This window comes from Python bivittatus, unplaced genomic scaffold (genome assembly GCF_059951505.1).
Source record: "Python bivittatus isolate LINGU-HERP-01145 unplaced genomic scaffold, Pbiv_v1 ctg000780_np1212, whole genome shotgun sequence".
In the NCBI taxonomy this organism is placed as follows: Eukaryota; Metazoa; Chordata; class Lepidosauria; order Squamata; family Pythonidae; genus Python; species Python bivittatus.
Window position 1 is genome coordinate 1,680,917 of NW_028277108.1, and position 13,776 is coordinate 1,694,692.

Genomic DNA, 13,776 nt, shown 5'->3' on the forward strand with positions numbered 1-13,776 from the left:
AGGGACAGGAGAAAGCATTTGCAGGTAGAGGCTAATAGGTAAATATGTGCCTTGGAATTTGTCCACGGGCATCTGGAGGGAGACAAGTGAGGGGCAAATGACAACATGTTTGTTATGTTATCATGCAAATGGCATAATTTACATATTTGCACCAGACATCATGGCACAATTATATAATCTCATCACTTGCACAATGATGTCATCATACACATGTTGTTTTGATGTCACTGGGGCTTATTACAGATGCTGCTGAACCTGTTATATCCCCCTGGCAGGCATTTTGTGAATGGGAAATCCCTTCCCTTAGAAGCCATTTTGTGAGCAAATGTACATATTGTCAAAATTCTAAATAGGCCCATCAGTCCAAAAAAGTTGGGGACCCCAGCCATATACTGAAAAAGTGCATTTTTTAACTGAAAGACATACCAAGAATTCTCAGGATTTTTATTTAGAGTAATCTGACATTTTCAGAAAAAGACTTAAATATCTAAAATTTATGCACTTCCAAGGTGCAATATATTATGTAATATAATATAAACTATATATTATGAGGACTGTTGTAATTGTTTTCCTACCATTTTTAAAAAACCAAGGATTATTCAAATGCTTCCCTGTATTACTTTTTCTAATCAAAAGTTACTTTTTTACCCCAGAGGAGAGACTTTAAGACCCACAAAGTTCCTTCATCTTTATCAGCTTAAGAAAATTAATTTCAAATTGAAAAATGATCAGGAGAAACAAAAGGGATTAGCAGTACTTTTATGGAAATCGCCTTTTTTCACTTGAAATGCAAACTGGCAATGCTTTCAGGGTTTATTCTTTTAAAATACCCCCTTTTAAATTAAACATAGCTGCCTATGGTAACTGGTAGGACTCCTTTGGTTAAGAAAACCAAGTTCCTCCCTATAGGAATAAAGGGGTAGGACTGCAATTTTCACTTATTCTCTCTCCTGAGTTTCAACCTCTAGTTACAGCTGTTTGAGAAGTTCTCCCAATCATCCTGGAGAGATTTTGAAATATAGGAGAGAGAAGAGTATCAACAAAAATCAATTGTGAGATCACCCAGTTGGCTCCATTAAATTGCAATTTAAAACAGAAAATATACAAAAAGAAGTAGAACTCACTCATTTGAAATACCCTGAATAAAACTAGGCAGATTATTTTATTAAGCTTCAAGCAGTTTTTCACATTCAGCTGGCTTTTTATACTTTTACTCACCAGCTCGGAGGGGTCGTGGAACTCCTCCCACAAAAATAGTTTTTCTGGGGTCTAAAGGTTGAGAACCATCCATTACAAAGTCACTGTCGCTTAAATTCCAAGGTCGAATTTGTACCTGAAATATTCCAAAGATCAACTTCCTTTTAATCTGCCTTTCGAAAATTAATCTAAGACCAACAACTTTTATGCAGTATTTTATCTATCTATACTAAAAGAGTGTACAACTTATGTTTGTATTAAAATCAATTGATAAACTGAATGTTTTAGAAGTCCTCTTTACAAAAACATGTTTTCCATGAAAACCTGCAGTAAAACCATTAATAACATCTATGCTGTGGCTTGACCTTGATTCATGACTATATCAACTAAGGATCATCAAATGCCCATTAGCCTTTGCCAATATGGCAAGATATTCTCATACTGTTTGCCTAGAAAATGACGAATTTCTATGGGCCATCCTGGCATCTCCACAATCTTACTCTTACACTAGTGACTGCCAATCACAATATTAACTTGTTTTGCAAATAAGAAAGATTAGTCAAAGCTTAGGTGTAAGAGGTTCATCACTGAATGGTGCAGCAACACAGAATATTTGGATAAGCAACAAGATATGCAGCTTGCTATTTTATTTATTCAGGATACCCACAAAATCCATAGGCTTACCCTCTAAGACATCAGAGCAACATGGGGACTTTGTAATATTAAGACAACTTAGGTCAAATGTGAAGCATCCTAGCTGAGCCATATGATGAGTAAGAGTAGTTGATAAGTGAGCCACAAGATATTAAAGTACCTGCAAACATGATGTTGTAAGGGTTTTGCTATTGTGGGATGAACAATTTTGATAAAAAAATATAAAAACACAGAACTTCAAATGCACGTGCAGAACAAAGAATAAGATAGTTCATAAATTAGTTGATAATATGTCTTAAGAAAGTATTCAACAACTTAATTTATATCACAGAAAAGCTTTTCTATTTGGGCTCTTTTCAGTTTCAACTCAGTTACTCAATTTTTTCTTTTGTGTGAGAATAAAGCCCAGACCATTTCATCATTTATATTACTCTCCAGTTTCTATAATTAATCATCTTTCCTTTAAAGTAACCATTGTTTGAATTAAAATCTGGGAAGCAACCAAATCTTAGATGCAGAAGTATCCACATAAAATGACTAATACAAACACACACACTCCTCACTTACTGACCACAATTGGGACCAGCAACTCCATTGCTAAGTGACCCTGTTATAAAGTGAAAAATCACGTGACTGCACCCAGCTTAACATGGTAATCTGGCAGTTCCAACTGTGGTTGTTAAGCAAATCACCATGGGTCATTAAGGGCAATGTCATGTGACTACAACTTGTGACTTCCTGCTGGCTTCCCCATTGACTTTGCTTGTCAGAAGCCAGCTCTGAAGGTTGCAAATGGCAATCACGGGACTGCAGGACGCTGTGACCATCATAAATGCATGCCAGTTGCCAACACCTGAGTCGCCATCACATGACCTGGGGACACTGCAACAGCCCCAACTTGGTGGACTGGTTGTAAGTCTCCTTATTCAGTGCCATTGTAACTTTGAATGGCTGCTGAACAAATGGTTGATAAACGAGGACTACCTGCATATGCATCATAATATGTAGGATCATATTCCAAAACAAATAAGTACTAAACAATTTGATGGTAGGATTGGCTTATGGAACCAGAGGGCCCATTGTTATCACCAATTTTGGAGTACCTACACCAAGCCCTAAATTACACATAGATTCTTGCAAAATGTGATGCTAAATCTATGTATTCAAAATGGAATACACACAGAACCTGAACTAAAAATTAAAAATCAAACAGATTTAAAAAAATCATGATAAAATAAAATCCTGCCTAGGAGATGTGTTGATCCAATCTGCCTATTTGCTAACACTACACTATGAATCGACCTGACCCCATCTGTCTGTTCAAAACCCTGTCAGGCTGGATCTACTGACTGGCTAATACAGAGAATAATCTGAAAACCCTGTTGGCCTGCATCTTTGGGGCAAGATGATATAGCAGGCAGCTGCAGTTTCTCTGTTTTCATATCCTCACTCCCTCATAGTCCATTTGAGGCTGCCACTCTGCTACACACCTCCCATTCTGGGCCCCAATGCAGCTGCATATGCTCCACCTCCCTTAAACTGCCTAGGAAGGAAGGAGGAGGGAAAGAAAGAAACTGTAAGTAGATAGCATCTGGTCAGCTTATCAGGAGTATAATAAAGTTTCTGGTTGCTGATGAATCTATAAACAGGAATGGGATAAAGTTCTGCTACAGGGTGAGCTCTAGTTCTTCCCCTCTTCATGAATTTGCTTCTCAAATTAAACATGTACAGCCTCTGAACAGAATGCCTATTATGATTTAAATAAATAAAATATTAAGGTTTAAATAATATTTCCTTTATAATTTCCTTCATTTCTAGTATAAAGAAACCAAGATTAGAGAAATGCATTCCTAGTTCATATGAAGGGGTTTGAACTGTATTTCTTGAATACCCCACCTAATAAAACATGTTAAATTACTTTTAATATGGAGAAGACTTTTTAAAGTAATTTATAAATATGGCATAATGGTTTACTTATTTTTAGGGAAACAAATTCTAAAAACTATTTATGATCCAACCTTTGCATGACAGAGGATGATCAAACAATATCCTCTGCAATCAAATAGAGTTTTTGCTATTTAATAACATTTTGAAAGCTAAAAAAAAGTTGGGTGAAAAAGGAATGAATTTATTTATTTACTTAGGCTAAGAGGTCTGCCTGAATGGAAAGCATTTACTTTGTTCATTTAAGCAGCTAGCTAGCTGAATGCAGATAAGCTGTTGAATATTTTGTACTAAGCATTTTCAAAAGAATAAATAAAAATCTGATAAGTCTTATAAGCAATGTGAAATAAGTAGATATTACATATCCACAGTTATACCATTTTATTTATCATTTCAAAACTTCATTCTGTGTAGCATTTGTATTGGCTAGTTTTAGCATTCTCCCCTCAGTAATGATATAGAGAAAAAGCCCACATGGAATGGATAAAGTTGAAACAGTAAGTCAAGTTCTCCTGCATTATTTACTGTATTGGGACAATCACTCTGTTCTCACTGACCCTTTTTAGTAAACAGCCTAACAGACCCGTCTGAATTTACATCCACTTGTTTTGGCAGATCTGAACCTATCACTACTCTTAATATGGCCTTTGCACAACTCCTATCTTGTGTTCCAGTCCTGATCATTCCTGGATAGGAAGCCTTGCTTACAGTAACTCATGTCTTGACCAACCCCTTAAATGAACTATTGCAACTGTCTCTACATAGGGCAGCCTCTGAAGACCACCCAGAAGCTATAGCTGATCCAGAATACAGCAAGTTGAACAGTTAAGGGACATCCCAGTTTATTCAAGTAGCACTGCTGCTGGAAGAAATACAGTTTGCCAGTTGGTTTCTGGGTGCAATTCAGGGTACTGTTTGCAATTTTTAAATCTACATGGCTCAGGACCTGGTTATCTGCAGGACTACTTTCTACTGGTTTCTGCCTATTTAGTAAGTTCTAGTAGAGAAGATCACTTTGAATTCCTGAGGTCAGGTCAGCTCCAATCCTATTAGCATTCAGGAAAGCCACCAAGACCTAACTATTTTGGAAAGCCTTTGGGGAATGACGTTACAGCAGATTTTCTCCCTGCAGTAGGCAATTGTTGCTTTTGGGTTTGTGGATGTTGGTTATTTTTTTTTTAACTCTATTTTACTTTTTCATTAATGTAAACCAATCTTTTGAACTGAGCAGCATATAAATCACATGTTTATATACTGGTCAATTCCATATATATCTATATGCATTTATATAGAGAGTTATATAGACAGATGGATTGAGTTGTTGCCTGCAAAGGAAGGTAGATGTTGACCCAGGAATATGATTATTGCTATTCCCATTACTCAAGTGAATATAATATATGATACAGGCAAGAGCATGTGATTCGATACTTCTGTCCTAGTTATTCTGATTCCATGTCATTGTATATTATGAAGTACACTGCTGTATGTGTGTGTGTGTTAGTCATTTGCTTGTCTGTCATGTATGTTTGTATTCCTATTTGTCTAGTCAAGGAAGGCAATAAAAAATTATTCATCATTTTATATAACAGATTAGACAATCCTCACTTATGGTATCTCCTGAACTATTGTGTGGGGAAAACAACATATAATTTGGGGCTTAAGTCAGACAGAATGTCTATTTATTAATTTATTTATTTATTTATTAATCACATTTATATGGCCACTCATCTTACAAAAAGCGACTCTGGGCACTGTTCAGCAATATGTAGAACATTCCATTGCCTACTGACTCTGATCATAATGATTTTAAACAGATTTTAAATAGATCACTTGAATGAGCAAGATCCAGCAGTGAGCTATTTTTTGTTTTTTGCATTTACAAACAGCTGTTTCGTTGGGATGAATAATTTTTAAACACATTCCAAATATAAGGACAGTTAGAGTGCTTTAGGATTTCCAGTATACATAAAATGAATACAGTGGAGAATATAATGGATGCAATGATTAGATTTGGATACATACAGTAAATGACCTTCAATGTAACCTTGAAGGCTACCAGTACCACCATAAGAAGATTAAGCAAACCCAGGATTATAACCCTAAAACAGCCCTCCTCAACCTGAGCAGGCAACTCCTTCTGAGTACATTTGGTTTTCAGCTATTGAAACAAATGACTACATTATTATTTTACTTACTGGTTTGTCCTTGATAGTGGGACTTGATACACATAAATAAAGTTTCCCGTCCTCTTCCAGACAGGCATCTATCAGAGCTTGAACAGAGCTTTCTTCTTGGAATAGCAGAAAAGCATAACCTTGCGGAAAAAAGAATAAAGTTAGTAAATACAAATTATAGAAAACACAGCACAAACTAACCACAAAACATAACATGAATTTTGTAAAATAATAAGAGTATCTTCAAAAACACAATACCCTTGATCCAAAACATAACATTACAGGTAGTCCTTGTTTAGCGACCACAATTGGGACTGGCAACATTGGTCATTAAGCAAAGCGGTTGCTAAGTGAAACCATGACTGTGCTTATGATCTTTACTTCAGCTTTCCTTTGCTTTACAGACCTGTGAAGGTCATAAATGCATGAATTGGTCATAAAGTTACTTCTTTATCGCCACTGTAACTGCGAATGTTTGCTAAACAAGGCAGTCGCTAAACAAAGACTATCTGTAGTGGGGAAAGCTGATCACAGCATTCCAAATCATCCTATGCCCAAACACCTTAGTATATCACCAGCATAAGCAACAAAAGGTTACAGTGAGACACAGCAACTGCTGCATTTGCACAGATTTTTAAGCAGAAACTGAATACTGCCCCCTAATATAATTTTATACAATTATATGTTACAATGTTGCACCTCACCATTTTTGTCTGAAAAATTGGTAAACAGCAGAAATGTTAATAGTAAAATAACCCAGACTTAGACTGGTGTTGAGTGTGCCCAACCTATGGACATGTTAGGCATCCTAAACATATTCTGTCTCACAAACAGCAGTTTGTGAGTTAACAGTAGATTACATAATATCTAGCTGTTTTGCACCATTTCTTTCATAACATTAAATATGAAAACTACTCCAAAATAGTATCATGTCAAATGCATTATATTAGGAAAGAAACACCACTGCTTGAGGGTTATTCACACTTTTAGAACTTTAGAACTTTTGTATGCTTTGAGCACTCAGAAAATAATTGCACTTCTAAATCCAAAGTGAAATGAAAAATCAGGAAGGATAAGCAATTGTATATTTTTATTCCCATACAATACTCCTCTATTATAAAACTACAAGCGAAATTTTACAACTTTATTGCTTTTGGAATTTTGCATTAAGATTTTAAACAAGGCAAGGGGCAATCTTTAGCCTCAAGCCAACAGACAGCTCTAAAATGCCTTTTACAACCACCTGAACCATCCCCATTACTCTGCCAAATTTCAATAAACCCAGCTATTAGAATTTAGCAATAACACACTTATTAAAAGTTGGTGTTTTGAAGCAAAAAAGAATAGAGACATAACACATTGAAAAAGAAAATAAATACATTCCTATCCTCTGCAAAAAAAGAAGTACGGAAAGCATGCAAAAGATGGCTTCTGGAATTCTTTCCAAATGTTTTACTAACAGCTGCCATAGGAAGATCCTGTATTTTATTCTGTGTAACACGGTTGCAAATTTGCACACTAGGTCTGTGTGTCTATTCTTCCTCATGCGTGTGCACTGGGAAGCATAGGGAGGGCTGCATACTTCCACTGAGTTACATGACTAGGAAGGAGGCAGGAGGGCTGAAGAATGGAGCAGTCAGCAAAAGAGAAACATTCGGGCATTTTTAGGGAGAGAAAATTATTTTCTCTCTAGCCCCCAGCTAGATCCAGCCAATTTTTAAACAATCTTTCTTTTGCCAGCTTCTCCCACCATATCAAATGTGGTCCCTTTCTATTTAATTTTCAGGGAGTTATCCTGCTTCTAGATATTTACATAGAATCCTGAGTCCATTTGCATAATTTATTTATAACATTAAGCCATTCCAGGATGTGCAATACCTCTTTCCTCATTTTGTAGTATTGTTTTACTATACCCCTTGCCTTTTCTACAACATTGCACAGTCCAGGGTCACCAAATGACTATTCTTTCCTGCTTTAAACAAGTATTTGCATTATCTTCAAGTTGTTCTTGACATGGTAAAAACTAGCATTAATCTATAAAGTAGAAATCAAAATGGAAGAAAGATATTTCTTCCTGGGAATAAAGAAAAATGAGTCCATCTTTTAATAGTTGAGTTAAAAGATGGAAGAAGTTGTAGTGTACCTTGATCCATTTTCAATAAACCTCTAATATTTCTCTAACATAAGCCTAACCTTATAAGCAGGCTCTGATGTAGTGGTGTACCTGCTCCCATCAATAAATTGCAACCAGAATAGAAACAAGAATAAAGTCAGAAGGCCTAATATACAAGTAGTCCCCAGGTTAAGAATGCCTAGTTTACAGAGGACCTATAGTTAAGAACGGAGCCTATTGTAGCAAAATTTGAGTTAAATACACAGTGATTTGAGTTAAATGCACAATGGTTTAAGTTCATTGCACAATACTACTTATACAGTATTATATAATAATACTGTTCCAGCTTACTTACAAATTTGATTTAAGGACAGACCTTGGGAATGGAACTCAAAATGGGGACTACCTGTAGGTGTAATAAATTGTAGCTGTTTTACAGATTCATCTCACTGCACTGGGATTTCAGACATTTCAACAACCATACCCCAAACCACCAATAAGCATTCCCTTTATCTTTTCATTCACGTCATTAATAAAAATATTGAAGACTCAGGATTGAATCTAGGGGCAAATCACTAGAACTCACACTAGTTTGAGGAAGTATTGAGTAGTTTTTGAAAATGATTTTTGACTTATTTTTCCACTTTTTTACAATACAATTCACTTATAACTAACTTGCTAATGAGCATGTCACAAGGTACTCTGTCAATATTTCACTGAAATCAACACATATTATACCTACAGCATTCCTACAGAAAGTTGCCCAATCAAAAATTAAATAAGGTTAGTCTTACAAGACATGTTCCTGACAAATCCATGCTGACTTCATATAATTACTGCATTGTTTTCAAGATGTTTACAGATGAATGTATTTATTAATTGCTCTAGGATTTTCTGTAGTAGCTAATGAAGACTGAATGGTCTGTAGTTTGCTGGATCTTTCTTTTTCACCTTTTTGAAGACAGGGACAAGATTTGTTCTCCAGTCACTCGTTATTTCACCGTTTTTCCATGATTACTCAAGGATAATATGTAAAAATTCAGCCAGATTATAGCTAGCTCTTTTACTATTCTAGGATGCAATTTTTCTAGCCCTGGAGATTTTAAATTCATTCACCTATCATGAGTCCAATAATCAGGCTTTATCCTGGTTTTCACAATTACTTAGGGTATCACATATTTTCTTACTAGAGACAAATTAGGAACTGAGTAGCTTTGTGTTTTCTTTGTTATTTGTTGGCCCCTCTTATTCACATTTTGGATTAGCTTTAGTTTTAAGAAGTCATCTGTGTACAACCACTTACATAACTCATAGCATTACAATACTCCATTTATAATTATGAGTTATGATGCATGAGACTGGACAGAATTGTTTGTCCTTTTAGAATATCTTTATGTATATTTCATTCAGGATTTTTAATTAACAGAATATTTGTTTAATATAGAAACAATATTCTGTGAACAATGTCAATAATCATTATAGTAACAGAAGTTACATATAACGTAAACGGAAATAATTAACAGAGCATTTCCTGGTAACCTAATTGATACATGTTATAAAGTAATAATAGTTATTATTAACCAGCACTATAATCTGCTGGTTAAATGTATAAAAAAGATCACTGTTTCCTTAGCAATCTTACAAGTAGGAAAGCCTGATGAATTCTCCGGGACTTCATGCACAGTAACAGTGTCCCATGGGTATATCAATAAATTTAATGCATTAATAAACAGGTGGTTGTTTGGGAAGTAAGGGTTAGAATTTGAGCAGGGCAGATGTCTGGAAAGATCAGATGTTAATTGTTTCAGTAGAATGAGAAAAACATCAGCATGCATACTGAGTGGACTGACTTGAAAGTAGGATAAATAATTATATAATAATTATATACCTCCCATAATGTGAAGAATGTGAAATATGCAAAGGAAGCAGAGGTTTGATTACTACTGTGAAAGCAAGCAATCTTATTATTTGGCAGCTACTGTATACATTGCTACAAGGAAAGGATGCAATTTCAATTAGGTGAAGAGGAAGCTAAAGAATAAGGGAAGGGACACCAGAGCTTTAGCTTTTTCCAGTTGCCATTCAGCTTCAAGTTACCTGGAACCTAATATAGCCTTTCCACAGATATAACTGCTGAATGCCTTGTTTTAAGCAGAACAACTTTATTGCACTGAAGGATGGAGAAGTTTTGTATTCAAATGCAGCACTACTCAACAGAGGAAAATTTGTGAATCATATATACAAATTCCTTCTCTTTTGCCAAACTGGAAAAAAAGACTTAAAAGTAACCCAGCATTGGTTATAACAAGAGACGTGTTTCTAGTGTTTATTTTATCAACTTTAAATATGAATTCCTAGCACTGAGAATTTTACTGAGGTACTATTATGTGGTTGACTCCTTAGTTGAGCTAATCTCCAATCTAATGCTGAGATCATGCAATTCTGGGACCTCTAGAGAACAGAATTTCTAATAATCATGCTGTAGGATGTCTGCTGAAACTCTCACAGCTCAGAAGTCAGTTATAAATAATCTGGAACAGTTGTGACCAAGTGTTGTTTAGCACTTTCAGACAGGCATTCATGGCAACTGGCAGGCACTTTGAAAGCTGTTTCTCATATTAGTGTCATGGCAAAAATAGAAAAGACTATACCCTTGTCTTCTGCTAAAATAGATTTCACTCAAGAATGTTTTTAATAAACATAAGAGAGCACTGATTTAACCTCCCAAAATGCAGGATGCCTCAAAATCTATCATATTGGATGTTTAACAACGATTTTTTATTTTGTAGTTCATGAACAACAGTCTAGAGAACTCAGCAATCCTTTATTGGAATTCTCCATTCCTAAACCAAAGAAGTTTATATATTAGGTGGCATGAAGAAGTTCAGTAGTGCTAAAACCAGAAAGAAAAACTGCAGTTAAATGATTCTTCATCAAAGCACAGAAATTCCTCTTCTCATATATGTAATTGAAATGCAATACATTTTTAACATGTTGGAAAAACTTATGAAATGTTGCTACTAGATAAAGGAGTGAAGAATTTTCCTTCCTTATTCCTGCATGTTCCTATGCTTCTAAATGATAGAGATGGGGAAAATTTCAAAGTGTTCTGGGGAAAACAGAAACTGCTGGCTTTCTCTTCTTCCTGGCACCTAGAGCAGAGCCTCTGTCAGATTGTACAGTCTTTAGCACAAACAGAAACAGCTATACTGTTAATGAAAAGGCAATTCTGAAACCAATCCACAGATAATTAGGAATCATCTGGTAAAATAGGAACTGAATGTATATTAGGCCTTTTTGATAAAATTAAAAAAAAACCGTAGCTTACTACAAAATATATTTATAGAAAAGTCAACATATTAATAACTTCATTCAAATGAACAAGGTAGTTTAACCTTTTCATTCATAGATATTTTATACCTACTGAATGAGATACTGTATCATTCTTCATTACAGTTAAATGGACTAGCATTTGAAAAGAAAATCTGAAAAACAATGTTTGCTCTAAATATTAAAAAGTTACTTTGATAAATGCAGTTGTTTTTAACAGTAACTATTATATACTGGGTCTCTGACAATTATCCACTATTCTGATAAGGAATTGTTTGGATATTTGAAAAAGTTGCAAAAACATCAGTTCCTACACTCCATGCTCTGATCATACTCTGTTTCTAGAACTGTGAAGAATAGTTAGAGTTGTACTCACCAACTAGTATAAACAATTCTAGAGTTGTGGAAAATGCCATTTATTATGATTAAAAGTGTGGCAGGCACTGTCCTATCAGGAATAACATCAATGCCTTTATGCTGTGCATCGTTTTGACTTGCAAAAAAATGTGTCTATAGAATGACACTTTATTTGGCTAGTAACAGTACAAAAGATTTAAACATCCCCTCTGTTGCAGGATAACCATAAAAATGGTTATGGAACCACAGGAAACACAATATTATTATGGCTAAAATTTCACTACAGCCATGTAATGGCACGCTCAACATAGCAACAGGGAATAGATTTCAAAAGTTATAGACAACAAAGATGATGAAGCCAAGAACAAAATAACTGTTTAGACTAAGGGAGGCGGGAAGGGAATTCACATATATGTTTACGATTCTAAATTAATTTCTGAAAATACACCATTAAATAAATTCATTTTTTAAAATGTCATTTGTCTATATTTTCATTAGTTTACCAACTGAATAATATTTCAAACATTTAACAATATATTTAGAAATTTATTCATACACAGAGAAGAACATCTTCCTGCTTCAGAAAATTGAAATAATTACCTTTAGGTGGAAAATACGACTTGCTTTCAGCTTTGTGAGGCCAGTCCACTACAAGAGGTCCAAACCTACGAAAGCTGGCAGTGATTTCATCTGAAACAAAAGTAATAATTAAAGTAAATAATAATTAGAAAGAAAAATGAATGATAAAACTAAGTACTTCTCCTTAATGTTTCTGAATTTTTTAAGTATCTGTTGTGCCTGAAGTTCAAGCTTTTCAGCTTTGGAACTACAGTGCAAAATGTTTTGAGCATGAAATTCCATGAAATGTTTTGCACTCAGGGCAAAATGAGCTGTTTCAAGCATTTTGGAGGTGTTATGAGCTTAAAACAGAGTCAATCCAACTTTGAACACTTCAAAAGCTCAAGCAGAAGTGCCTGCCAGTTGCCCTGAATATCTGTCTGAAACACCTCCAAAGTACTAAAAAAAATCCATTGTGCACTTGAAATAGCACTTTCCCATCAAAACAGGATGTTTCATTAAATTTTGCACTTTATATATTTCAAAACAAAACAATTTGCACACACCTATTTAGAATCATATGTAAGTCCTCAAATTATTCATTTTTACTCTATGTTTAATTTTTTGTCTTGTCTTATATCTGTCCACTTCAGTCTCTTTGTCTATCCTTTAAAAATGCAGAAAAAAAAAGAAACTAGGGTCCAGGTCAATTAAGCTGAGGGTTAGTGACTAATGCCAGTATTTTGCTCATATACAATGAGAAGTATCTCTAGCCATGAAAAAACAATACTGCTTCAATATTAATAAAAGTAACACTAAGAAAATTAAAAATATTTTATATTCCATATCATATGGAGAAATTACTAATTTGTACTGTAAATCAGTTTAATCTCATTTGATTCAAATTCTATGTTATTATACTAGAAGAATTAGAGGTAGTGTATTGCCATCACAAAATTATCCTATCAGAAAATGATACTTTTTTATGTCAAAGCAATTATATTCAATTTACTGTTATGTTGGTATACTTAGAAGTAGGTCCCACTGAGTTCAGAGGAATTTATCGCCAAGTACATTCATACTGGACTGCAGTCTAAATTGCCAAATTATAATTTTCACTGAGATGGTATTATCAACATTATCTTGTCTGTTTCTATCTTCTTTTTCCTTCTTTGTATAAGCAATAGAGAAGAAAAAAAAGGCAGTAGACAAGGTGAATAGATGTGTGATTCAAAGTGCTGGTTGTTACTTATAAAGCCCTTCATGGCATAGGGCCTGGTTACTTGATGGAGTGTCTATCTCCCATAGAATCTGCTTGCCCAATTCAGTCTGGCAGGGTTGACATACTCCAGGTTCCTTCAATTAAACAATGCCATCTATCAGGATCCTGGAAACGGACATTCTCTGTAGTGGTGCCTGCCTTCTGGAATGAGGTTCCCCTTGAGATCT

At 34.9% G+C, this 13,776-nt stretch overlaps 1 protein-coding gene across 11 annotated transcripts in view; it reads right to left on the reverse strand.

Annotated features, from left to right (window-relative positions):
• The window catches only part of CPEB3 (cytoplasmic polyadenylation element binding protein 3), a 109,774-nt gene that overhangs the window by 14,624 nt on the left and 81,374 nt on the right, over positions 1-13,776 (reverse strand). For 10 of the 11 annotated variants that reach the window (XM_025167245.2, XM_007429147.3, XM_088128994.1 and 7 more), the window contains 3 exons: positions 12,370-12,459; positions 5,991-6,109; positions 1,219-1,333 (listed from right to left, as the gene is read on the reverse strand). In XM_025167245.2, the coding sequence (XP_025023013.1) occupies positions 1,219-1,333; positions 5,991-6,109; positions 12,370-12,459 (324 nt within the window). The remainder of the gene's footprint in view (positions 1-1,218; positions 1,334-5,990; positions 6,110-12,369; positions 12,460-13,776) is intronic. The other variant, XM_088128995.1, reaches the window with a different exon arrangement.